The sequence below is a fragment of the Punica granatum genome, chromosome 2 (assembly GCF_007655135.1).
Source record: "Punica granatum isolate Tunisia-2019 chromosome 2, ASM765513v2, whole genome shotgun sequence".
NCBI lineage: Eukaryota > Viridiplantae > Streptophyta > Magnoliopsida > Myrtales > Lythraceae > Punica > Punica granatum.
The window spans coordinates 28211987-28239377 of record NC_045128.1 but is presented as its reverse complement, the minus strand read 5'-3'; the positions used below and the strand labels follow the sequence as shown (position 1 = coordinate 28239377).

The window sequence follows — 27391 nt, the reverse complement described above, 5'->3', positions numbered from 1 at the left end:
AAAGTATAACAAATATAAGTTAGTTCAAGTGATTTTCAACACTTGTTTCTTGTAAGAGGAATTCGTGTCTTGTGTATGAAGAAATTTCACGATTTTGAGAGTTCTACTACTTGATAGGCCAACCCAACTTGTTGAATTAGTCTAAACTCATTGGTCTTCTAGATATCATGTTCCAAAACCCGAAAAGAAATAGAAAATGTAAATAGACAAATAATACCATTTTAATAGATAAAAGTAAAAAAAATTAAGGCAAATTCGAGTCTTACGTGTGAAGAAAATTAATGATTGGTGGAGTTTTATTATTGACCTAGCACGGGTTGGATTATTAATAACTCATTGAACTTCCGGATATCATTCTCTAAAACCCATAAAGAAATATAAAATGAAAATAAACAAATAATATGATTTTACTAGATAAAAGTTTAAAAAAAAAATTAGGGTGAATTCACTACTTGCATGGAAAGAAAATTTAGGAAAGTTTTACCACTTAGTAGACCTAATATGACTGAATTACTTGAAATTTATTGAATTTTCGTACAAATCTAAAAAAATATAGAACATGTAAATAAAAAATAATATTTTAACATGGAAAAGACAAAAAAAAAAAAGAAGAAAAAAGAAAGAGTATAAAAAATAGGTCCACTCCCCCCATAGGGGAGATGGACCTGCTTTAAATATTTTATAAATAAAAAAAATAAAATAAATATGATCTATTTGCATTAGCACATAAATAAATTTCTTTGAGTGTGCAATTCGGATACATATCGAAGCCTGTTGGGCATCTAAGTTTGCCGGCCTCATGTAATATCTATCGAGAAAATTAATATTACTATATTTACACTCATATTTTACAACTTCCAATAAATAATGATGAATGATGACCACCAGCTCTGACTCTAATACCCAGAATATAATTAATAGACCTAAGAAAACCAGTAAACTACTTGAGTCCATCTATACAAGCAAGACTCACCAGTCCATAATACTATAAAGAGGATTATCGCACTCATACTATGTAGGTTTGCTTCGGATTCTTGCGTCCTCGCATCCTTCTGGGGTTCGCGCTAATCATGCACGAGAAGGCGTTGATGAGCTCAGAGTCCTCGTCGGTTATCAGGATCTTCGCAGAAGCTGGGTCCTTGAGGAGGAGCTTGGCCACAAGAAATCCTGCAATCGACCAAGTCTGGTAGAGCCGTGCCTGCTTCCCCATAAATCGTCCCTTCTTTGTGTCATAATACTCAGGCCACCTGTCCTTAGCTATGCGCCTCTCCGCAACTTCCACAGCTCTGGCAGCTATGTCAGGCCGGTTCATCTTTATGCACGCCACGGTGAGCTGCAAGAGGGAAAAAGGAGAATCCATATTCATCGTGTTATTTTCATTTTATATTAGTTACCCAAACACAACAATATTGTTCTATGGACTTGGCTCACAATTTTGACCTAATGCTCACCATAATGCCATTATCGAGCGACGCTATTATGAGAATACCCAAAAAAAACAACACGAAACAATGACAGATAAGATTTAGCAAAACTTGACTCATCTTTAAAGTCAACTAATAAATGAATTTATTGATTGAACACATAAAGGAAACATGTCAAATAATTAAGGTCATTACACGCTAACTGCCCAGGGAGTGACAAGTAAATAAATTTAATAACATGCCAAACAAACTTTTTCGCCTGTTTTTGATAACATGATTGGAAAGGAAATGCAACTCCATAACATAATTTACCTGTTACTCCATTGAAACAAAGAAGGCCATGCAACCGTTTCTAATAGGCCACAGGAACAACAGAATAAAATCACCACACGAAATCCAAACGTTTTATATAGCACTTGCATCACTTTTTCATTTTATAAAGCCAGAGCAAGCAATTCCTAGAACAGTGAAGCTCTCCGTAAATGTAACACAGCAGGTACGCCAAAATATCTGAGATGCACCTAAATAAGACTCAGATCATTTCGACCCGGGAACAAAACAACGGGAGGGACTTAGGAGAACAGTTACATAGATTTTCACGTAACTTTGCGGTCGTGTCATAGATGAATAAATGCACTCTGTCATTGTATAGTAACAAAATTAGTAGATCATCTGTGGACTAACCTGCCAGAGTAGAGTGGGCCATGAACCAGCGTTGTGATAAGACCATGGCCTGCATTATCATTAGACACAAAAATCAAAACACAAATAATCCCTCTTCACGCAAAAAAAAATTAGGAAATGGTAATCAGGTCAACAAATTTTCTATGCATTTAGACCACCTAAGAATTATTGAAGAAGCTAGTATTCCCTTCTCTGTCACAATAGGAGAAGAATACCAGTGCATCAAGTGCTTGTCATGTAATCACTTTGACTAAAAATTAAAAATGTTGAAAGTTACATTTCCGAATACTGTAAGAGCTATTATTAAGAAGCATGCAAGGCACATAGTGCAAAGTCCATTAGTTTCTGAAATACTTCGACCACTTTTCCATTTTTCTCATTTCAAAAACAAAGATAAAAAAGTTCGGAATTCACTACATGTTATATAGCACGCCCAATGCAATTTAACATGTACTTTTCATATGTAGCATGTTTCTTAAAATCTGAAAAATGAAATTCCGCAAATTCTCAACCGATTTGCCAGAACTGGGAAGATTAGTCTTTCTCGAAAAATAACATGAAGGAAGAAAAATTACGTGTTCTTCGGATCACTCCCCGTAATGATCTGCCATTCTTGCCCTTCAAGGGCCGGATAGCATATCTTGAACGGCATATCCGCAACTAGATCAGTCCATTTCGCTTCAATGAGGTCCAGGATCGCATGGGACTGGTCCGTTGTTGCGAGCCCACTTACCACGGACCAAAAGTTCCCAAGCGAAAAGAATCGGAAGTCCATGTGGGCGGGCTGCAAGTTTCCAATCAAGTACCCTCCCTTATTGGGCATCCACTCAACAAGCCAAGGAGGGATCTGATCAGGATATATGTTGAATTTGTTCACTGCATCATATGAGTATTCTTCTGTCTTGTAACGGTAGATCTCATTCAGCTTTTTCAGGTCAGTCCAATAGTATTCCCTAATGTGGAATGATAGGGCCACTAGACGATTGTTCAGAGCTCGGAGAAGATCAGCAGATCCATCCTCTGGAGCAAGCATTTCACGAGCACAAAGCAAGGCTGAGTAAAAAAGTGCCTACAGGATCAATGGTATAATGTTAGAAGCAACTTGATTTAGTGCATATACATGAACAAGAAAAAGAGAAAAACTGCTCTCTTTTTTTTCCTTCCACTTTTCCATTGTTCTCACCCTGAAGAAACAAAAATGAAAGGGACATGTCTTGGATGGTGCTTAGGATGTGTTTTATAATCCAATATGTCCATAAAAGTGCAGTGTAAAACAACTTCTCTTTAATTCATCATCTAGGAAAATAAGGAAATCAATAGAACCATACTCGCGAGGTTTTTATATGAATATGATCCTTGACTGACACAAATTGTCTAATGAATCAAAAACTGAACCAAGGTCAAACAAAAAATATAAGGAAAAAGGAAAAGATAGCTTACGCACTCAATATGCCACATCAAATTCATCTATCTGCACTATTTTTTATGCATGTTCCAATATAAAAAAGCCACAACGCGATTTCACTTAAAGGATGCACAAAATTTTCCCTCTATATGCACTGGTAATAGATTTCCAATCTAAAATACATAAGATTTCCACAAAATACAAACTAAACCTAAATTACCTGTATTTCCAAAGGATGGCCGTGGATTCCCATCCGACGATCAATCATGCAAGGACCATCAGTCACTAACAGAGTAGGGAACATATCAAACCCATCAGCAAGGCACAGCCTTAGAATCATCTTAATCCCTGTCTGGACATCAATTCTTTCCTGAACAGATCGATCTCCTGAGATCTTCCCATATGCTCGTAACAGAATAATCCACCATAATCCTGCAGTGTAACTTGTGGTCAATAACAATTTGACAGTAGAGAAGTGACTAGCAGGTAAATTTCCTGAGAAATGAATTTTTTCTAAATACTACTGGAATCAGTTATTACCAGAATCAACAGGCGCAACACGACCTATTGCTGCCTCTCCAAAGTCAGGATCCAGAACCTCTTCTGTGGCAGAATCATCCCCATCTAAAGGAACTGTTCGTACTTTAAAACTAGCAGGCATCAAACCTTGACCAGGGCTGTGGCAGTCCATTGTTTTCTCCCAGCTCTGTGATGTGATAGATGGCATTAATTGACAACAAACAAGAATGCCGGAATAAGACAAATGAGAAAAAGTAATTAACATGAAACAAAAGGATAATTACCTGCAATTGAAGTGTGTGGAGGATGAAGTTCCGAACAATGTCATACTCACCCTTCAAGAGGAAGGCAATACCAGAGGGTATAAAGTCACGAATAAAGACCTGATCGTAATTCAGAACATTAGAACTGGTTGGGTCATTTGCAGCAATTGTCCCAACAGGGCTTCCACAGTAATAAACAATAGAATCTCGTAATAGGTCCCATGCTTCCTCCTCAATGGGGTCAAACTGAGCACTTTGAACTCTATTCTCTTCCCTGCTAGCACCATTTAGAATCAGACTTCCATTTCCCTCATGTTGCTGAACTTCCTGGAATTCCAGAATGTCTGGGCCATTTACCATCCCATTTAAAGCACTTAAATCCTTTGCACTATCAAGAAACCAATTTGCATTCCCATCCTTCGCAGTTATTTCCCCGAGTCCCTCTACGTGTTGGCTTTTGCAACACACAAGCTTCAATCTGTTAATTCCCTTCTTTCTATTATGATAGCATCCTATCCCTTCCAGCCTGCAGTTACCAGCATCACTGAGGAGTGTCCGGGAAAGACCGTAAACTTTTACTTTCATAGAGTCCCTTCTCTTTCTACAATTAACCGGAGAATTGGAAGAAAGTCTTGCGCCCAATCGAAAAAAACTTGGGTCAGACCAAAGAATGTGAGGACTAGCCCCAGATGAAAAATGAAGAACCGCTTCAACAGTGCCCGTGGACAACATATCTCCCTCACAAACAGAACAAGTCCTGTTCAAGTTTCAATTAAGATGTCCTCTAGTAGAATCTGATTCTGCAAGCTCTCCTGGGAATGAGACTCTGTAGCCTGAGAGAAGGAGAAAAGAGTCAAAGACGAAGTAAAGCAGCATGCTTTTCAACTTCAAAGATAAAAACAAATCAAACATCTAAAACTGAATTCACCACTCTTTAGCTCTAGAAACTTAAAGAGTTAGTTTAGCTAGCGAGAATCACATAACAAGTCTAAGATCGAGAAACGAAATCTCTTGGCAACACATATGCGAAACAAAGAGCCCAGAGAGAAACTATGTAGCATTGACGTTAAAAGATGCTTCAGTTTCACAATCAAGTGATGAAAACCCCCCACGGTACAAGGCCAAAGTGGTTAATCTGGGTCAGCCAATTGAAACCCATCACAGAATCATTCCATTTCGACATTTTCTCGCAGCAAACAAACAGAAAATTGATCGCCAATCCACACCAATCTCTCAACTGGTGAAAAAAAATTGCAGGGATCGATCAGAATACCGGCCATTAACAAAGAAATCATCACCATCAGCTGATCAAGCCACCAATCGTTCAAAAAAAAGTCAAATTTTACATAGAAGCCAACCATTTCAAGAGCAAGAAACTTCAGCTCGGCAGCAGAAATGGATAATTACATCCTCCAGAGCATGTAATTAGCAAGAATTACTTACCGATTTGGGGGATTCCTCAGGGGGGGTTGGAGAAGATTGGGAATCACGGTAATGGGATGAGCAGCGAATTGATTATGTGATCGAAACGGAACTTCGCAATCACTTTCGGAGCTTCAATATAATAAGGACAGACAAATTACTTTACGGCTCTTCTATTTCTCCTCCCTCGTACCCTTTTTTTTCCTTCTTTTTTTTCATCTTTGGTTTTGGAAAATTGATTTTTTTTTGGGTAGTTGGAAAATTGATTGATTTGACTTTGGACAATAATTATTTTTGTGGATATAAAATTTTTCCTTCTTTCTTGTAGTTACATCACACGTGAACAATGGCAATTAATTTTACACTAGGAAAATATCATATAATAAATAAATATATATATATATATCTAATCGAATCCAATAAAGTTAGCCTACGATTGTGATGATCTCAAAATCTTCCGAGTTGTTAATAGTTAGACTTTGGACAGAAATAAGGAACTAGATTTATGGGCAGAAATCTTGTAGCATGTGAAAAGCAAATGTGGATTTTTGGTTTATCAGAAAAAAGCCAATTGCGATGGCCATAAATCCACTTTCTTAGTAATTTTGATATTTAAATTTGAATTGAACTAATTAAAATGGAAAACAGATTATTTAATTTTATATTTTATATTTTTGACCCCAAAAGACTAATCATATAAAATGTGAAAAGATAAAAAGTAGTTGGTTGTCACCCAACGATTGGATTTGATAAAACCCTAGTCGAGTCTCCGCAACTTGACCATGACACCAACAGTCTTTGTCTAAATGGGGGATCCATTTAATAATCTGATAATGTTAAGTGTCATGATTGTCTACTACTTTCTTTTTTGAATAAAAATGTTAAAATATAGATATGGTTACCGCAATTTGATTTTTTTTAAGAGCGAATTCGGTTAAACAGTTTGTCACAATTTTTATTTCATAATTTAAAATTTGAAAAAGGAATTACTCATTATTTTCGGCTCAAAAAATACGAGCTATAATTATGAATGGAAAAGAGAAATAATTTATTTTTAGATGCCCATAGAAAATTGCGTTATTGTCAAACATTATGACCCTCAAATATATACAAAACAATAAAAAAGAGATAAATATATATATATTAACTCTCACACACGTTGCTTTTGTGTTCGGCACAAACTCGATTTGTGGAGATTTGTGAAGGCGGTTTGAGAGGCGATTGAAGAGGAAATTATGGAGGCAGTTATGTGTGAGATAGAAATTATGAAGTGGGGTTTTCTTATTTTCAGTTTTACAATATGGTTCACCTTAGGAAATAAAAAAAGCAGTCACAACATGGACTTCTCCCTTAAATAATAATATTATTATTAGACATCTTAAATATATCTTATATATATTATTATTTAAGAGAAATTTTCATTATGTAACCGTCATCGTAATTCCTAATATTAGACTTTATTATATGCACAAATTACCAAAATCTCTTCTATTTTCGAAGGAGACATTAAAATGTAAAATTTTGAAAAATCCAATACTCTGTTTCCTAAAATATCCCTCCATTATTTTCTTTATTTTACATTTTTTTGAAAAAAATTCTGAAAGAATTTAAAAAATCAAATAAAAGATAACCACAAAGACCCCCCGAAGTTCATGTATTTGGTTGATAAAAATCATTTTTGATGTTCTTTTTATTTTCCTTTTTTTTTAAAGGTGAAAATAGGAATTGCAGTTAGGAAAGATCTCGTGCTTCTTTGTGAATGGTCTAGCATGACCCGATGTTAGATAATATTACGATCACGATCGTCCACCATGCGTGGACCCGCAAGGATCTCGCGGATGGATGGTCGTGATGGCCGTACATTAGCTGAAACACAGTCTATGCTAGAATTTTCCTTTAATTTGTTTATAGTCAATGGACTTACCGGTCGGTCCATGTGGCTCCACGTTCAAAATCATAAATGATACGTTAGATATTAATGGCGCAAACGAGGGAGAGCCATTTGGTTGGCAACGAGCTAAGCTTAGCTGGGTGGGTCCGTTCAGCAAAATATTGCACTTTGTGGACAACGTAATTCAACTTGTCACCAAATTTGTCACATGTTCCCTTCAGGGAAGGACGACTGGTGTAAACTCGACCCACACCTTCTCTCTCTCTGTTTTTTTTTTAAAAAAAAATAAATGGGGAGAGGCATTAATTTCGAATTCAAGAACACTCCCCCTTTCGCTAGATCCACTTTTCAGAATTGGAACATGTGCTATTCTTCTTAATGAGTTGATTTTGCTTACTCCTCGTTAACTATTAGAGTATAGAGAATACAATCTGATAGATTTGAGTATACTTAGAAAGATCTATAATTTCCTTTTCCGTATACACGTCATATCAATATATATTCACCAAGACGCCTAATATGAGTCTGTACATCATTCCCAGTTCTATAGGCTCATACATGATATCAAAACGGTTTAGACTTTTGCATGTCCACGTGGGACTCACACCACGTTAGGTCCGAGTGTGGAACTCATGACTAGTGAAGTTCGAGTTATGAAGTAGAAGCCCAGCTCGCGATTGGTTTGACCCCCATCGCTCGAGTGTGGAAGAGGAAGCTCACCTTGGATAATTAAGACCCAAGTCCGGAAGAGATGAGAGCCCGGCTCGAGATAAGTTGTTGAGGACGGGTGTTTTAAGTGTTCACGTGACACGTGTAGGTAAAGGGTGGAATACACCACATGGTGCCCCGTGACATCTGATTCTTTTAATGAGCATGTTTCAGTTGAATCTTTATCTCATTCAAGCATTACACAACCTACTCATAGCATGGTTACACAGCCAAAATTTGGATTTTTTAAACCAATCAATAAAATGAGTTTGTATGCATCTTTAGAGTCTCGTGTCACAGAACCCACCTACTATACTCAGTCAAATAAGGACCCACGTTGGCATCAAGTTATGGCCGAAGAGTTTAATACTCTTATGCATAATCACATGTGGAGCCTTGTACCACATCGTCCTACTATGAACGTGGTCTGGAACACCTAGAAATACCGCATTAAATACAACTTTGATGGCTCCATTGAGCATTATAAAGGTCAACTCGTCGCACAGGGATTTTGGCAGCAATCTAGCATCGACTTCAATGAGACCTTCTCACATGTGGTAAAATCATCTACCGTTCGTCTTGTTCTCTCTATTGGTTTATCCTTAGGTCGGGATATACGTCAATTAGATGTAAAAAAAAAAAAAAGGCATTCTTGCATGGTCATCTCAAGGAGGAGGTCTATATGAGTGAGGCCCCTAGGTTTTATACATCTTTAATACCCTCATCGTGTCTGTCGTTTCATAAGTCTCTGTATGGTCTTAAATAAGCTCCACATGCATGGTTTACTCAATTCAGCTCATTATTGGCCTCTAATCATTTTCATTCAAGTCATGTAGATATGCCCTTATTCATATACTGTCAGGGTCCTCATGTCATTCTCTTGCTACTCTATGTTGACAATATTATTATCACTAGCAACTCTCCATCTCTCTTATCTCACGTCATTAACATCCTTTCCAGACAGTTTGCTACGAAAGATCTCCGTCCACTACACTTCTTCCTTGGCGTATAGGTCACCAGACAGTCTCACTCCCTATTTCTCTCCTATCAATAATACATAACTGATGTGCTTCAGCGATTCGGTCTCCATAATTCCTCTTCAGTCAAAACACATTAATTCGTTATTAACTGACGAAGATCCATTACTTGATCCTTTTGAGTATAGGAGCTTGGTAGGGGCATTACAGTACATCACCATTACCCAACCAAAAATTTGTCATGTTGTTAATTTGGTAAGCTAGTTCATGCATGCTCCTCGTACAGTCCATCTACAGGCAACCTGACACATCCTTCAATATATGAGAGGTACTCATACACATGGGCTTTTGCTTCGTTTGTCCACTAACCTTCAGATTACAGCCTATGCGGATGTTGATTAGGCTAGATGTCCAGACAACAGGCACTCCACCACTAGCTATGTTGTATTCATTAGACCGAACCTCATTTCATGGTTACCCTATTCAGCATGATCGGAGTAAACACATTGCAGTAGACTACCACTTTGTTCGAGAAAGGATTGCTCGAGGAGATCTCCTTATTCACTATGTTCCCACATCCTCTCAGCTAGCGGACATACTCACAAAGAATGTCTCCATTTCAACTTTTAGTCACATTGTACCAATCTGTTGGTGTCCGCTCCTCCAACAGATTGAGGGGGCGTATTGGAGTATATAATATGATAGATTTGTGTATACTAGGAAAGATCCGTAATTTCCTTTTACATGTATATGTCATATCAATATATATACACCATAGACACCTAATATGGATTTGTGCATCATTTCCGGTTCTATAGGCTCGTACATTAACATTATGTTGGTTTACTATTTTGATTCTTTTCTTTTTACTGTGAATTCAGGCCGAAGAATTTTTTTATTTTTTTCGATGTATATCGTGGTATTCAAAAGCCCAATTGGTCTTGACATCCAGTTCGAGTCGGATCGATCTACTAAAAGCTAAAAGCTCTCACAATCAAAGTTTTTCTCCATTCAAAAAACTCGAATCCAAGACCACATGAACCAACTCTAGTCGATGAAGAATTTTGGCTTTAGTGTAAGGCTCAAAATCGTCTGTTTCTTTCCATTTCCGAGTATTTCTATCATTAGGAAATCATACTAGAAATCTTTTGTAATGTTCAAATGAGCCCCTTTCTCGGAAAACCTTAAGGTCTAAGCCATGTCACATGGCCTTCAATCACATATTTTAGTACGAGAGAATGCAATGAAGGGAAGAAAACCATATATCTCTACTTCGACTTTATTTCATTATCTAGTTGCACTTGTAATAGCTGAAATAGTCATTCCCTTGTGATGATCATTTTTCTTCAAGCTAATGGACTGAACATTCATTAAAAAAAGAAAAGAAAAGAAGGTATGCCGCTCCACCAATTTAACAAATTTCAACAATAAAACAAATAAAATCAATATGCATGTTTTATCGGTTAGAATAGCATCTCGTTAAGTTGGTGTACGTAGGGTATTAACAGTATTCTACCACAAAATTATCAATTTTCTCCCGAAGCTTTTTGTATTCCGTATTATTGAACTCATTCTATTTCTCCTCATCATACCACACGGGGCTTTATATAGAACAACTCATCAGAGATGTTGGAAAGTACTCTGACCACCTGGTCTGATGGAAGGCAACAACAATCGAACGAACTTGACTGCCCGGCACGGTATTGAAATTTTGGCATTGGCCAAGTTGAGGTAGGTTGAGGTTAATATACAATTTCTTGTTAAGGTGGCTAAATGCTCAGGCACCTTCCCCCATATATAATAGGTCGTTGGAGCGCTCTCATGTCCCCTCGATGATTATCTTGTATGGGAGTGGTCGATTTTAGAACTTTAGAAAAGTTCGGGGGTGTATCTAAATTTACAGAAATGCTATTTGGAAATGGAAAAGAAATATGGTCTCTGAAAACAAACATATAGCCTAACCGGCTCCAGTTGACAAGAAACGATGCAATTCAACCAAAAGGTGAGGCTTCTAAAAAGATCAATTTGCTATCTTTTATGATGCGATACATCCATAGTCACATATCTTAAATGTACATCATAAAAGATGAACAACAAGATGCGATAAATTCGTAAATTGCTCTTCCAGTATATCAGGAGTTCAAACTCCTTGAAAGCATTTTGGGAGTTACACTTGAACGAGAACTAGTATCGATAATTAAAGACGTCTCGTGATCGTACTGAAAAATAACATATAAGGAGGAATAGGTATCGCTCTTGAGCAATGACGAGTGACGGGAGATATCTGAGCGGCTTTTGAGGAGTAATGTCATAATCTCAACAATGTTGACGACGATGTCAGCCTAAACTCACTGAAAGTTGTCCACAAAAATGACAATTTATGAGTGCACGTCAAAAAATTGTTCGAAAGCCGCTTATTTCCTGGCCGTTTGCCACATGAGGGGCAACACACAAACCAAACCAAGCCACCAGTTATCGTTGATTTTTTTGCGGTATACATCTTGATATTTGAAAACTCAATCAGCCCCGATCAATTCAATTTCAGTTGGATAGACTCACTAAAGGGTACGAATCTCCCAATCATAAATTTTTTCCATTTGTGAGACTTGAACCCGAAACCGAAGAACAAATGCCGAACCATTTGAACCAAGTCTATTATTAGTTATCATTGATATTTCACCCCCAGTAAGTATCTTCACACTTCACAGAGACGCACAGCTAGCATGAATGGACACACGAGGACTAATGCATCCCTTCATTGATTATGATGCTGATGATGATATGATTCACAATAAAATAAACACGACTCTCCATCATTCTTCTATTTTCCCAACCTACAGACTCCCTGTCAAAACCAAGACGAGTCCTCGATTCATAAAGTTCATATGTACTCAATCATCAAACGTTGAAAAGCTTTACAAATACCGGCATTGAAGTAAAACAAGAGGAGTCGTGAGCCATACTAGTATGCATAAGGGCGCTCTCACAGGATCTGAACCCGCTGCAACATGACAACCTTCTTCAGCATGACTAAAAGAGGACACGACCGCTTAGAAGCCACCCAGGCAAGGTATGTATGTATGTATGTATGTATGTATGTATATATACACCCCTCAAGTTGGAGGTGGAGGCATGGAGGGCAAAAGCTACCCTCCGATAATGGAACCATATGACGCTTCCTGTTATAAGGACTCAGGGAATCCCTTTCTGAGTATTCTGGCTAAAATCAAGTTCAAAGCCTGTCCATATCAGTTTAATATCTAACAGGCAAAGAATCATATCAATACGATCTTACTTGGAAATCTAATAGAGGAAAAGTATATATTAAGCATATGATTATTAGATTCATGAACTGCCAAATTCTATATGCAAGAGCTCCAAGACATTACAACTGTTGAAGTTAAGAAAACCTGCCTCCTTCATTTCCACTTGGATTTCTGTGGCGTCTATCACTACTCTACAGGGTATTGAGTTTCCGTGGCCTATAACAACGAAACAATCATCATATGCACCATCTCTCGGAGCTAAATTTAACAAACATGATTTGGAAGCTGATATTCTACAACTGCTACTAATTGTAAACCGGTTGTGCTCCTTCGACTTTAATATTAGACGATGGGGGCGACCCAAAAGCTCTGAGACGTACTTTACATCTCCTAAAGCAAGGGCATACCGAACACGAGTGGATGACACTTGTCCTCTCTCCTTCAAATCGTTGGAGTAGTGTCTCAAATCTTGGTTTTTGTCCATGACTGAGTTTATTATGTAAGCATCCATACCATATTCTCCACACAACCTCACCAATTCTGATGCACCACCAGCAGCTCTGTATCCGAATCGGTAATTTTCACCTACCATATGCAAAAATGCCAATATTAGGAGGAATGAAATGGGCGCAATCGTCAGTTGATCGCATATACTCGCTGTCTAAAGATCAAAATAAAGAAGAAACTATGAGTGCAATACAGATTTCATGTGTTAAATCCAAAGACGGCAAAGAAATAGTGGCTCTCACCTGCCACAACTCCCTTCACCCCAAGCTCTTTTGCTAGTTTCTCAACAAACTGCCTGGGGCTGAGAGATCGAACACTTGAAAATTCAATTTCAAACTCGACTGGAGTGGCATTACCACAGTATTGGGCCCATGAAGACAGCACTCTCGGACGATCACATTTGGCGACTATCAGGGTCCTATTTAAGAACTAATCAGAACCTTCGCTTAAAAATGGCTCTAGCCTTGTCATAAACTTAAGACACTGCATATGTAAAAACTCTCAAACAACTATCTGCATAGTCAAGTAATAAGGAACACAAACATGTTGAGTTTCCATCAACAAAGTGGACTGCATGAGACGTTCAGAAAAATGCCGAGAAAGTAGTGGACAAAAATATTAATGTACAGGGAAAACTGAAAGCAGAGGCAAACAACTTTGGTCATTTTGAAGTCAGACAATCATTGATATGGACTGACTTTTCAATCAGAAGAGCACCAAACAGTAATTCCTTTGACAAAATGACAGAGAGAGAGATCTGGAAGAAGAGGGTGTTGCAAAGCAAAATCCCACTAGTAAAACCTTGATTTGCTATACATGAAGGAACTAACTTAACTGAAAAAAAGTTCGGACCCCACCAGGATATGACCTGATGAACGTGGTTTTCAAAAGGAAAAAGCCCCTTAAGAGTAGCATACCAGTAAGAAAGTGTGTCCCTACCGTGGTTCCCAACCAAGTACTTCTGCCATTCCAACAAATGATAGAAGAAATGGAGCCCCAGCCTTTGATGCTTGAATCACGAGTTCTCGATGACCAATGTGGAGTGCATCAAATTTGCCAAGTGCCACTATACCTCCTATTGAAATTAAAACCAAGAAATATAGCAAATAAGAAATCAATAAAACGAAGTGTTCAATGACTCAAAAATTTTATGTGAAAAAGCAATGAACTATCCAAATAGTAGCAACTATTCAAGCAGTGCAGGGCACAGTTCTGAAACCATTGCAATTCCAAATGAAAAATCATTAAGAGGTCTCTTTTTATTCCCATACTTTAATAACCATTATGCCCCAATGCCACAACATACATAGCCATAGGGAGGGATGTCTGCATCGAATGAAGCTGATTAAAAGGGAGAAATGCTATAAGCTATGGGATTGAAATAACTAACAAACCATCAACTGCAAAATGACAAGGAATTAAATTCAATGCGATTAATAGAAACAGGTTTGCACACAACCAGTCATTTAAAGAGATCTTCCCCGTCTTCCCTATTACAACTCGAAGTAACAAACTTTGAAATCCATGAAGGAGCAAGAAAAGGAAAACCAGAACACGAGCAATGTGAATCAAACCCAGCTAACATTACAGGCAAACGTCTGAAATGCACCATATTGTTTCAAAAGAGATCAAATAGAAAACAAAAACTCCTTTTTTTGGGGCACAACAACATTAGACATGAACGAGATTATGTCTCATGAGCAAGAGGAAGTAAGAGGGACCTGCAACTGAGGACATCCCTTCAGAAGGAACCTCACAAGTGTCTTCTCTTTGGCTTCACACAAACAAAAGACAAATCCATAACTACCAAGGTACGACATTTTAGATTCAATTTGCAATGAGAATCATAAAGCGAATCACAAAGAAACGCAGAAGAACAAGAAAAGAATCATGACTGGGACCCGAAACAGTCGGAGAGAGTGGGAGCCCCTTCGCCGCGGTGAGGCCCCTGTGGCTGGAGGTTGGAGCTCATCCGGCTGCGCAGCCGAGGGGCGGTGGAGGAGGGACGCTTGGAGATGAGGGAGGAGAGGTGGAGGATTCTGGAGCTGTAAAACCCTAGGCCGAGGCCGAGACCGAGCCCCAGGTGGCGGCGGTCGCATTCTCTGAGGTGGTGGGAGACGCGAGAGCCACCCGCCAACATATTACCGGCGGCCCCTTTCTCAGCAATTCCTGCCGGGAGAGACTCGGAGGGATTAAGGAGAACCTGCTCGGAGCATGTTCCTCTCTTCCTTGCCACGTCATCACTTGCTAGGAGCCAGTCCCATATTTTCCGCGGGGCCCACGAGGGAAAAAGCTACGGAGAAATTATCGAGTGCGGCGCGGAGCATCAAGTTGTCATGGATTCAGTAAGCCGGTCGCAGGTTAAGGTTTGGAATCCTTGGATGAACAATTGAACATTACCGCCGTCCTGGCATCCTCCCGTGATGGTGCTCGGGATCGTGGAGGAGTTCTGTCTTCCTCGTTTAAGACCCTGGTCCATGTACTTCATTGTGCTCAGCAGGTTCGCGGGAGTCGGTCAATTAATATTTGATTATTTCTTCCTACGAGCGTGTGATAACTAAATAAAAATAAATATGATTCATAATATTCAAAGGTTTAGTTAGCAGATCGCTAATTTGATTTGTTTAGCCGTTTGAGGTATGGCTTCATGAGGACACTCTCCAAGAGAAAGAACTCCATCGATGTTGCCGGTTTTCAATCGTGATGGCTGTGGGCTATAAGAAGTTTATGATCATAACAAGGTCTTCATTAGGCAGAAACAAAGCCATTCCCCCAGCAAGTGATATGAAACCACCCTCCCAGAGATTGATCGGAATTCTCAGTGCTTCAGAAACGCAACGAGAAAGCTTCAGTGGAACATAAACATGTCATTGAACCGTTCGAGTATAGTCAGCAAATCCGAATAAAATTTGGGACAGACGATGTTTTTCCGAGAAAATATACATATGATTGGTATATCAACTGAGTAGGTTCAGTCCAATCTTCTGTACTGTACCAAGCAAAATCCTGCTCACAACAAATTCCTCCGTGGCAAAAACAATCTCAAATCAAATATACAACAAATTTGAGAAATATGAACTTTGATGAGAGATCTAGCAGTAGCAACCAAATTAGTAATTTTGTACCATTTCTCAAAATCTCTCTCTTAAGGTGAAGCGCGTTTCAGCCATCTCCAACTCTCTCCGAAAGGTTGGGGAGGTATAAAAAAGAAATAGGAATTTTGATTAATTAATCCTTGAGCTGTTCCTCCTTCCCCACCATTTCTTCTTCACCTTATCAATAGCAGCCCCTCCTCCCTGATCGTTCCCGAGCTTATTCAGTATCACCTTCGTCTCCCTCAGCCTCATCCCGTAATCCTTCTTCCACGCCTCAAACATCTGCTTCAGCCTCCTCAGCTCCCTGTCCGGGTTCAAGCTTGCATCCACCTGACCCGACTTCACCTCCACCAGAAACTTCGCATCGTCTCCAAACACTTGGCTCCTCTGCTCGAGCTCCTCCGCGAGCCGGCTTATCACGCTCAGTCCTGCGCTCATCGGCCTGGTCCCGTTGCTCTCTGTCAAAGGTCCAGCCTCCAAACTGGTGGGGTCCTGATCATCGTTCACGGAAGCATCGGAGTTCCTGCTGGAGCCGTCAACTGCGAGGCTCTTCCTCGCGATTGAGAGGCTCGACTGGAGAGACCTCATCTGCTTCTGCCACACTTCCTCCATCGATTTCATCTTCACCTCGTACTCGAACCAGCGGCTCTCATACTGCTGGAGCCGTTGCTTGAGGATGTCATTCTCCTCTTCCTTCTCTCGGAGGGCAGCCTCGGCTTTTAGGACACGGCGCTGTAACTCTGCAAGGAAGGATGCCTTCACAAGCACCTCTTCAGGCTCAGCTCCCTATAATGACGCAATTCAAGGTTCAGTCATCATCCATATACACCAGTCAGCAGCATTTTAGCAAAAGAAGCAGACTCTACAATGAACTGCTTATGGCATTCGGGGTTCAACCAAGCTGTTTGATAGGTTGAAAGACTTATTTTAAAGTTATTATGAAAGGAAACGACCAGGTGAAAACATACACAAAGGTTCATACAAAAAAGTGGTCCTGGCTCTTCGTTTGTTCATATGGGTCGGCAATGCACATTTGTCCATTGCCAAGACAAGACCACAACATTGTTGGTTCCTGGTCGAGCCAGTTTACTCAGCCAGTGTGGTCCAATATTGATGAATGTGACTGCATGGTTGAGCCGGAGTAGTCGAACATAGATAAATCTGACTGAGGGTACTAGAAACCTTAGGGGAAAAGGGCTCTCTTTAAGTTACTTCCAGCATTAATGGAATATCATAATGCTTCTGCCAAGATCCTGAATTATGAACTCCAGGACCAAAAAGGGCAAAAAAGAAATGGAACAATGACTTCACGCTCTTCAGCATTGCAAATGTTGAATTAAGTGATGATATCAACCAATGGAATGCAAGCAATTGTGAGATGTTTGAAATATTTCCATGTAAAAATCAAACACATAGTTCACAAATCATTTGTACCTTAAACCCTGATCTCAGAAACCCAATGTCGCTGGAGCATCTTCTGACAAGCCAACCACGAACAACTGCAAAACAAGCAAGAAGATCAGAAATCTAAAAGCCACAATGTGTTGAATATATATGTTGATAGGTAAAACAGTTTTTCGTAACCAGATCTTAGGAACAATGTGTTGAATATATATGTTGAATAGGTAAACAATTTTTCATAACCAGATATTAGGAAAAGAAAGGTTCAACTTGGATGAGAAAAGAAGTCACAATTTGCCAATAACTAGTAGCACTTTAGACTATTTTAATAAACAGAAATTCTTTCTACCTCAACTGAAATATATTTTTATATATACATATGCACACATATACATAAAAACATGAGGTGGTCCTGGAAAATCCGAGAAATTTCATTGCGTTAGAACTGAAGCAAAACCTCAAGTGTTACCTGACTGTATCGCAACTGATGCATCGCAAAGTTTCTGGTACCTATTCATTTCCCTCTTGCTTTTCACCCTTTTCTGTATAGAAACAGCAGCCCTATGTCTTCTTACCAAGACGGCATACTCTTTTCGCACCTTTTCTCCAATGATAACTGCATATAAAATATGATCCCAGTGACTCAGCTAATGCAAAAGCAAAATCTAAACTTGCAAATCATAAGGAAGCAATTTAATTGTTTAGAGGAGAAGGGTTACATGATTGAAGAGTTGTGATGCCCTTTCTAAGCTCCTTGATGTAAACCCGAGCCCGATGGCCTCTAAAGACACTCTGCACGCGCAGAATCCCATGAAGGGTACGGTTTCTTGTATCTTCGAGTACCCCGATCTGTATTTCATTTTTCTTAAGTCAGTACCTGATGATGAGCTATAAATTACAAAATTGACACCAAAAAAGCACAACATATTAGATGAATTGAGAAATGCAGTCATCTCACCTGGCCAGTTCGGAAAAATAATTTCGTGTAGCCAACTTGATACATCTCAGGTAGAATATTGAACTGGTGAAGGATTGCAACCGAAACACTGAGTGGGTCCTGAGAAGCCGCACTTTCTAATAGAAGGAAACCATACCTGATAGAAAATGACAATATGAAAAGTTTCAGGCTACGCATCAAAACTAAATCTGGAGGGAAACGTGAGATTTGTTTTCTTACCTCCGAGCAAACTTTTGATGAGACATTCTTGTAGGAAATCCTGATCTTGATATTCGAACTACTTCGAGGACTCCACAACATCTCAACTGCTGTAGTACGAGGCCTTGCTCATATACTCCAGGAGACTGTAAACTATTGGGTTTTATACAGCGTATAAAGTGTGGCGTGGTGCTCTCCAACCGTTGCATTAATTGGAAGAGCTGACTCTGAATGACAAGCAACAGAGGTATAAATTAAGCAATTTTCGGCGTCAACTTAGCATTTTGAATGTATTAATTAGTTAGAACCTTTCATGCAATTGTAGCTAATTTTCCCAGGGGATTTAGTGGCCATAGATTAGACTGAACTACTAGATTGATGATCTAAGAGCTACTTCTGAATCAGGTACTGAGAACTAATTGATCTCCCGAGGACTATATACTCCAATGTTACATCTTCAGCTGTTTTAAAAACGTCCAGATAAATCTAATTTCAATAAGTTCTAAAAACTGGTTGAGTGGCAACCTTGAACTTCGTGGCAACACTCAGCTTTTGTGATTCTGCTCCGCCTGCTTTAAACAAAGGACCAGCTACAGGCTTTTCTGATTGGTTAAGCATATTCGAAGCGAATATCTGAGGGAGAGGACACGAGCATTGAGAAAGAAGTTGGATAGAATCCAAGTGCAATAAGTCTCTGTTCTTCTCTAGAAATCCAGTTGTATCATATGTCACCTGAACAATGAACCAAATTGAATCATCAAAACTTCAACCAATAAAAGGAACAAGAATGATGAACAAAAAGATGGATGGCCTTTATACTTTGAACCCATTTGCAATTACAAGCGACTCTTTATGTGATCTAATAATGTAGAACTCATCCATTACGACGTCTCGCTACTACAATATATTAAGTGGCTGATAATGAGAAAATTTATATGCAAAGACAAAATGAGATGATTGGACATTGAGAAGGTGAATACCTCCCCAGCATAATGATTAACAGTAAATGCTTTGCCTCGGTCTCCGCGGAAGTAAGAGTTGGAATGCAGGTGTTGTTTAAGCTTGTTAGCAAACGTCAGGTCAGTACCATTTGGGAATGTGGACTCCTCATCCAAAAGAGATAGTAACCCCAGTGGTTTCTGAGGAAAAGATTAAAATCGCGTACGAAATATAATTTCAGAATGCAGTTAAAACAAGGGGTAAATGATAAGAAGACTCAATAAATTGGAAGATAAAAAATAGAAAGAGCTTAATATATATAGTGAGGAACACATTGTTCCCCAAGCTCCATACCTTTTCAAAAAGATTGAGGCAATCCTGATTATCTTCAAAGTCAACTCTCGCCCAGTCGATACCATCTTGCACATATTCCTGGTTTAACAAAACAGGAAAAAGAGCATGTTAGAGAAAACAGTTAACACCTGGTCCTCAAGCATTAGATAAGCCCAAAAGTTGCTTCACATGCTGGTGCATGCAAGCTGTCATAGAAGCAAATAAAAAGAATTGAGTTTACGAATTTTAAAGCTATTGTTTTCAGCTATGAAAAAATAAACCACCACAATGACTGGAAATTTAAACTAATACAGGAACAGATTTCTTAGGAAGCAATACCTCTTGCTCCAGCTTGAACAAATGCCGATTGAAGTGCTGCTGCAACCTTTCATTGGCATAGTTTATGCAAAACTGCTCAAAACTATTCCTCTACAGAAAAATAGCATATTCATACAGTCAATACAATCTAAAAGAACAATAAAAAAAAACAGAGGGAAAGAGAAGAGGAATTGCAAAATTGAAGTATGGAGCGTACGTCAAATGATTCAAAACCATATATATCGAGAATACTAATGGATCTTCCAGTTCGCCGCTTGCCCACAGCAAGAGATTTATTAATTTGTTCAACCAGCCAGTCGAATAAGCTAGCATAAATTGATTTCGCCAAGGCATCTCTTGTATCAGTAGCCTGAAAGATGGAAAACATTAAATTCAGAAAACAAGGGGAAAAAAAGTAATATGTACTAAGAGAAAACATTATACGCAGTAAACAGAAAGAGCTGAGCAGTTTCAGTTTCAATAGGGATCACGTTAGCCATGGAACAAGGCGATAAGTGAAACAATTAAAGTCAAATTTTCAAGAATCCTGCCTGAAGGGGAGCCTCATGGATCAAGATGAACAATTAAGATGGTTCTAGTAATACAATATGTCAAGGAAAGTTGCACTGACCCTGCTATTAGACTATAGCATGTACTGTTCTCAAGAAAATTGATATTATTGAAATGGAAATAATCTTACCTGTGAGAGAGTTAATTTTTGGATAATAGTATCATTCCCAACTCTCATTTTACGAGTTGATAGGGCTAGATTAAGTTCACCAGTGCTGCATCCAAGCAGTTTAGCAACAGTGCTAAGACCTGCCACATAAGAAAGAACAGTGAATGCACAATATTTATCCAAAAGAAAATTTTCACGATGAACACAAAAGACATACACATGAGACCACATAATAATTATAAACAACATTCAAACAAAGGAGGCAAGATTAAGAGCATCCATAAAAGTGCAAACTCATATCTAACAGTTCGACAACATTGAATTATAACTGGAGCAGCCAATGCCTGCAAACACATTTGACAGCATCATTTCTTGGGTTTTGCAACATAAACTCGTAAAATAACCACAAGTCTATCTTTCCTAGTATTTAGATATTGCCTTGAACTATTGGGCAGTGTGTTAACTATTTAAGGATAGAGTTACATATCAGCATGTCAACTCTTAAAGGATAGAGTTGCTTACATATCCAAAGTCCCACATTATATTTTATTCTTCTTTTCGTTATATGCATCCTCCTTGTATACAGCAAATACAGACTGAAAGACAATGTGGATAAAGAAGCTCACTTTCATCTTCTACTGCTTCCACATGGTTTTCATTGTCTATCACGGTAAAAGAGGTATTCCCCAGCCAAAGTACTGCTGCAAGCATTGCAAACACACTTTCTTGGTCTTCCTTGCTAACATGGACAACATCAAGAGCTTCCTGAAACAATAAAGGTGACAGTTACAAGAAAAACTCCTAGCACCAAATGCAAAGAGCATATAATCAGAGAAAATGCATGTGATGGAACTTGCAACGGAAAGGAGAGAAATTTACCATGACAACACAAAATTCTTCGGCATCATCAACTCCGGCAATTGAAAAGCAGCTGCTCTGCCTCAAATATTTGTATTCATCAGCAGTCCTCAGATTTAGCTTCTCTGTACTCCAAAAGAGAGAAATCAAAAATAAATATAGAACCACGAAAGACTACATAAAAATGCTTCACACAAGTCCAGATAAAGCACCATGTAAGTACCTCTCAAAGCATGAGGAGCCCCAGCACAGAGCTGATAAAAAATATGATATGACCTCTCTCCGTCTGCACATTGGACAACTCTAGACTGTTCATAAAATCAGAAGAATTAATAACTCAGAACAAATTAATGAGCTAATCATTCAAATTGACACAGCAGGATAGAGATGATTACCTTTTCCAGTAAAACTGCATCCACAAAGCCAAAGAAAAAGAAAAGAATCTTAGCATCATATAGTCAAACTATTTTAGAATGAAAAATGTATCTTGCAATAAGCACTAAATAAAGCAGATCTTACATGTTTGAATCCTAGCACCAGAAATTTTCCCTGTTTCACTAAATTGAATTTCGATCAGCTTACCCTGGTCAAGAGTTGTGATATTATTAGCACTCGCGCTATGAAAAAATTTCCCAGTCCAAGATCAAGAGATGCACGAGTTCCTAAAAAGATAAGAAGCTTACAAAGCGGCTAGAGTTGTCATTTCTCGATGTTTTTGCATTACCAAATGCTTCCAAGATTGGATTGGTCTTCAGTATTTCATACTCAATTCCGCTACCACCACCAAGAGCAGCTAAATACTGCATAGCTATCTTTGCAGTCTCAGTTTTCCCAGCTCCACTTTCACCACTGAACAAAGAGCAAAGAACAATCACCATATATATATAAATATATAAAGACAAAAGGATGCATTTGAAGTTTGATCTTTGTTTATGCTGAAGAAAAACATGAATTTACGGCCTCTGTCATGACGCAAGGCAGTCATTCACAATGCCCGACTATATATGCATCAAATACATGGAAGAATATTGTTTCACAAGACTAACCTGATGATTATAGACTGATTAACTTCATCTGCAAGTAAAAATACAATATTAGGATAAAAAAAGAAACTCAAATATTGACCATTAGTCAGGTATATTCTACAAAGATAAAAATAGAAGGAGAGAACTAAAACCACCTCGAATCATTTCCCTTATTGCAGTATCAGTGATAGCATAAACATGTGGACTCTCGATTGATTTTCGCCTGTAGGCTTCAACGTAATTATTCCCATATAAAGGAACCTTCTTGAAGGGATTGATAGCAACCAAGATTGGACCAGCTTTAGTCTTGAGACAAAATTAGTGAATGTTGTCAGATCATATAAAATAGAAACACCAAAAAGGAAAAGAAAACAGTATAATAAGCCAGGAGGAAAACCAATATGATAAACTTACATAGATCATGTCTTGATTGTACCGATATTGAAGGTTGTACAGAACTGATGGTTCATTCAGATAACTTAATTGCATCAGATCATCAACGCCATCTAGAATCTCAGGATTTGCTTGTACTAAACAATCAGCTTTCACCTTCAAAACCTGCGCTCAATGTACGAAACACAACTTAGAGGGACATCAATCAGAATTCAGAGAATATGATCTCAGCATTCCCAACAGTGACTCACTTTCCCTTCAGATAATGAAATAAGAGATTCAGATCCTGAAGTGGACAAAATCTTCACCAACTCCCAATCCCCATTTGGAAGTTGAAACCATGATTGAACCTTCTGAAAAAGACAATTTATTGAAGCAAATCAGAACATTGATAGACAATCAACTTGAAAAAAACAGATAATCCAAAGCTAATTTTACAACAAAAGGTAAAGTCAATGCATGTATTGCTTGGAAACTACCATAAGGACAATCCTATTCAAAAGAGTGTGTATATTGTCAAAAGCTTTAAGTTATTGCACTATGTTAAGATCAAGAAATGCAACAAATAGTTCCACGCCCTTTCTGGTTGACACTGATTTTGTATTTAGATTATAATAATTGTCTCTACCAGTTGAACATTGTTTGCAGATAATAACATCTAGAAGAGAGAACAGCCTTGGGTTCGTACATTCCAAAGAATGAGAGAATGTTCGCCAAATTTTGGACCTTCTTTCCAATTAAAATGGTAGGCGGGAATCAAAATATTAGACTAGAGGCAATGAAATACCTTTTTTCCAGCATATGAACTGGTGTCACCCCACCTATTCTCAGCAGGAGGCTTTGAGCTTGAAGGCAAAGGCAAAGCAACTGCATCAACATCTTCTTCACCAATAGAAGGCCTTTCCTCAGTTGATGCCAAATTGCCACTGTATGGTGAATCGTCATTGGCCTGATCAAAATCACCTTCGTAACTCTCGGCAGCTTCGTCAATGCCATCCCTGAGCTTTCCATTCTCAGGGACACTTAACGTGATAGTCTTACCACTCCCTAATCGGCTTTTCTCATTTGTCTGAAGCCGATCAGACCCTGGTGAACCCATGAACCTAAAGTCTCCAGGCAACGATTTGATTGACTGAATAGAGGGTTGGACCCGTACGGTCCCTGACATTTTTCCAGGAGAAGTCTAATACCTGTAGATTGCATATAAGATGAGGCAGTAGGATAGGGACTCGAACTGAAAAGTTTACTTTACAACAAGAACTTTTAACAAACTTTAAAGTGGCCCCAGTTTGAGACTCTATCAAATTGTTAATGGAGGGGGCCATTCATCAAGATACAGATCCTCTAGTGCCCTCCAATCTTCAAGAGAAAAAGCTCATCAATCAACTTTGCTATCCAAAATTCCTGCCCTCGCACTACTGTCTGGTTAAATCAAAACGAGTTGCCCAAACTGCATGTGACTCTTGAAGTTGACGGACACAATGCTTCCACTCTTTCAAATCACAAATGAAAATTCCAAGTCCTTGCCTTTCCACCCCAATATGCAGAAATAAATCTTCCCCCTTTGAGTTAGCTCAAATGTGCCATATCCCCAAAAGAAAAAAAAGAACGTAATTTTCATCTGTTTTAGCTGAAAAAAAGATAAACCCAGGTTTTGAACTTCCGTCATTTAAACAGTGATAAGAAAAAGAACAAGAAACGAAATTTGGGGGAAAAAGAAATTGGAGCAGAGATCTCGCTCTCCTAATCTGCTGCTACAGATGCAAAAATTAGAGCTTTTCTTTAATGTAAGTTCAGCTGAACTTTGGCATACAGAATGTCTCGATAGACCAGTCACTGAACGATCTGCCGTCAAATCCCATCCACAAACAAAGAAAATTAAGCACACCCAACAAACCTCAAGCTGAGCTGAAGGCAGTGGGGAGGAAGTATTGCTGGAAGCACTTCGAGTTAGCTTCGATCTGCGCAAAAGGGCACCTCGGGATCTCGAATAGCTCGAAGCAGAGATGGCCGGAGATCGTGTGAGAGGTGGAGCTTAAGCGCCCGAGCAAGGCCACAAATACGAACCAGAGCTGCTGCTGATGCTGTTGACAGTTGGGGCGTTCGGTTCCTCAGAAAAATGCGAGAGAGAAAATCGGGTGGGGAGGAGAAATGGAAAGGAAAAAAAAAATGAAAATGGGAAAAAAAATCCAATTTGCGTGGGAATGGAGACGATGAAGCTTTTGCTTTCTTGCTCTTTGCTTTTCCCTTCTCGTCTCTTTTCCCTGCTCTTCTCATCTCAGACTCACTCAACACAATAATAAATTAATAAATTAATTAAAAAAGACATTTTTCTTTTTTTTATTAATTTAAAATGATAAATTGGTTTCCCTGTCATTTTGAAATTTGGGGGAATTAACGCACCAACCGATTTTGAAAGATCTTCCAACGTACGGCCTGCGACTGCCTTCTTCAATGACCGTATTACCCTCGTCCTTTTCCAGCAATGCCTGGTGTGTCCTCTTCCCATTATGTTGGGATATCAAAACAATCCAATCCGACAAGATAATTATGAAAATATCCATATACTTTCAACATTCTTTTGAGATCATTTTGTTTCGTTGTAATTTTTCAGTATTTATTGGATAGAACCTATACACTTCCATAATCAAATCGGTATTTTGAAACATTAGGTATCTTGATTATCACCGAATAATCATTGATATTTCTTATTTTGTGATGAAAATAATTTGCTCTTGTATGTAAAATTATTAAAGGTTACTATAATATATAGAACATTATAAGCACAGGATCGAAAAAGGTTAGGACTTTGTTGACATACATCTCTTATCACAAAATTTGAATTACCTTCATTTCGTTTGAAAATTACAAATTTGAATGACTTGCATATACGAATCTTTGAACAAATTATTGTCTGAATATTATGACCCTCATCTAGATAATATATGCATTAATCATTTGAATTGACACTATTAATACTAAGCCTTTATTACGGCATTACAATTCAAAATGAATTATCAATATGTCATGAGCCTTCTTGTCTTTTGCTTTAGGTAAATGATTCCACTTAAATGAAACAATCAAGTAAATCATTTTAGCTAGATTATATATATTTTGATCCATTTAAGAAACAAAATTATAGTTTAATGCACTAGAGAACAATGAAATTCCTATGAAATAAATAAGGAACACGAATTTTTAAGAGTTTAGCATTATTATTATCATCCATCTAAAAGCATTCACCATGCTCTTTGGATGATAATGTCCAGTAATCCAAAACTAGGAGAAATTAGAAAAATCTATTTTAAAAAATCATTTATTAAAATCAGCAAACCGTTTTAACTATAATATGTATTTTATCATAATCATTTAGCTATGTGCGACGTGTAAGAGCCACCATCAGACTTACAACATAATTTTCTCCGTATATGAAAAAATATAACAATATTTATCTTCCCAACTACGAATATCCAACAATAAGAGGCTAATCATGAAAGATTAGAATGGGAAAAAAAACTTAAAAGAATTTGAAAAGGGCAAAAAAGAAAAAAAAGGAAAGGCATGGAATTAAACGAGAAGACTCGGCTAAGGGTAGTTTTGACAATTTGGAATAACGGCGACGGTTACCGTAATTAAGGTGACGGAACCGGGAGGAGGAGATTTCGCCAGATGGCTCAGAAAAGCAGCACACTGTGGAGGGAGTCGAAACAATTTGAGCGTGGTTCGAAATCCGACCGTCCGATGGGGAACTGGACGGCGGTGATGATGCAATCGTGGAACCGGAAGCATGTGATCGCGTCCCCGGACACGACACTTTCCGTAAAGCCGGCAAAGGTTCGCTGCCTAAGGTGTTATTCGCTAGTGCTGTCTTCTTCTGATTGTCCCTCAGAGGGGGTTGGATCAGCTGCTCCAGTCCCACCGTGCGCCGAGCTTAGGTGGCCAATGATGGGTCTCTACGCGCACAAGGCGATAAGGGGCCGAGGGCGAGGGACGGGTCAAACTCAAAGGACGATGGCCACATGGCCATAAAATATTAACATCAAATTTAGGCCAGAAAAAAAAAAACCAGGAGTCCACGACCAGCCCGAAAATAACAAATAAACTTAGGGATTTTTCCAATTCCGACAA

At 38.6% G+C, this 27391-nt stretch overlaps 3 protein-coding genes across 3 annotated transcripts; all 3 read right to left on the bottom strand.

The window, feature by feature from the left end:
• Positions 1-713: 713 nt before the first annotated feature.
• LOC116195352 (neutral/alkaline invertase 3, chloroplastic-like) lies at positions 714-5897 on the bottom strand. Its single transcript, XM_031524480.1, has 7 exons — positions 5739-5897; positions 4317-5128; positions 4054-4219; positions 3734-3945; positions 2684-3177; positions 2109-2157; positions 714-1333 (listed from the first exon to the last, which is right to left on the bottom strand). The coding sequence occupies exons 2-7, from the start codon at positions 5025-5027 to the stop codon at positions 1007-1009; spliced, it is 1959 nt and encodes a 652-aa protein (XP_031380340.1). The 5' UTR covers positions 5028-5128; positions 5739-5897; the 3' UTR covers positions 714-1006.
• Positions 5898-12595: 6698 nt separating this feature from the next.
• On the bottom strand, positions 12596-15377 carry LOC116194664 (FAD synthetase 2, chloroplastic-like). The gene is made up of 5 exons (XM_031523530.1): positions 14968-15377; positions 14788-14840; positions 14006-14141; positions 13309-13484; positions 12596-13144 (listed from the first exon to the last, which is right to left on the bottom strand). Exons 1-5 carry the CDS (start codon positions 15204-15206, stop codon positions 12639-12641), a joined length of 1110 nt encoding a protein of 369 aa, XP_031379390.1. The 5' UTR covers positions 15207-15377; the 3' UTR covers positions 12596-12638.
• Positions 15378-15933: 556 nt separating this feature from the next.
• LOC116194662 (myosin-1) lies at positions 15934-25540 on the bottom strand. Its single transcript, XM_031523529.1, has 24 exons — positions 25161-25540; positions 24051-24453; positions 23515-23616; positions 23285-23428; positions 23026-23176; positions 22892-22919; positions 22529-22694; positions 22365-22428; positions 22241-22254; positions 22069-22153; positions 21867-21970; positions 21614-21752; positions 21009-21127; positions 20526-20678; positions 20330-20419; positions 20012-20089; positions 19699-19857; positions 19244-19450; positions 18740-18945; positions 18521-18656; positions 18282-18411; positions 18032-18178; positions 17596-17660; positions 15934-16947 (listed from the first exon to the last, which is right to left on the bottom strand). Exons 2-24 carry the CDS (start codon positions 24429-24431, stop codon positions 16291-16293), a joined length of 3525 nt encoding a protein of 1174 aa, XP_031379389.1. The 5' UTR covers positions 24432-24453; positions 25161-25540; the 3' UTR covers positions 15934-16290.
• Between the last annotated feature and the right edge of the window lie 1851 nt (positions 25541-27391).

Bases quoted from the DNA above. Each gene is read 5' to 3' on its own strand.
- LOC116195352 (XM_031524480.1), bottom strand. From the start codon at position 5,027: ATGTTGTCCACGGGCACTGTTGAAGCGGTTCTTCATTTTTCATCTGGG. The intron at 3,178-3,733 runs GTAATTTAGGTT...TTGATCCTGTAG, and splicing joins GCCATCCTTTGGAAATACAG to GCACTTTTTTACTCAGCCTT. The intron at 2,158-2,683 runs GTAATTTTTCTT...ATGATAATGCAG, and splicing joins GGGAGTGATCCGAAGAACAC to GCCATGGTCTTATCACAACG.
- LOC116194664 (XM_031523530.1), bottom strand. From the start codon at position 15,206: ATGTTGGCGGGTGGCTCTCGCGTCTCCCACCACCTCAGAGAATGCGAC. The intron at 14,841-14,967 runs GTCCCAGTCATG...GTTTGTGTGAAG, and splicing joins ACTCTCTCCGACTGTTTCGG to CCAAAGAGAAGACACTTGTG. The intron at 13,485-14,005 runs GTAGGGACACAC...GTTCTTAAATAG, and splicing joins GTACTTGGTTGGGAACCACG to GACCCTGATAGTCGCCAAAT.
- LOC116194662 (XM_031523529.1), bottom strand. From the start codon at position 24,431: ATGTCAGGGACCGTACGGGTCCAACCCTCTATTCAGTCAATCAAATCG. The intron at 21,128-21,613 runs GTGAGCTTCTTT...CTTATGTGGCAG, and splicing joins GGAAGCAGTAGAAGATGAAA to GTCTTAGCACTGTTGCTAAA. The intron at 18,412-18,520 runs GTGAGATGACTG...AATGAAATACAG, and splicing joins TATTTTTCCGAACTGGCCAG to ATCGGGGTACTCGAAGATAC.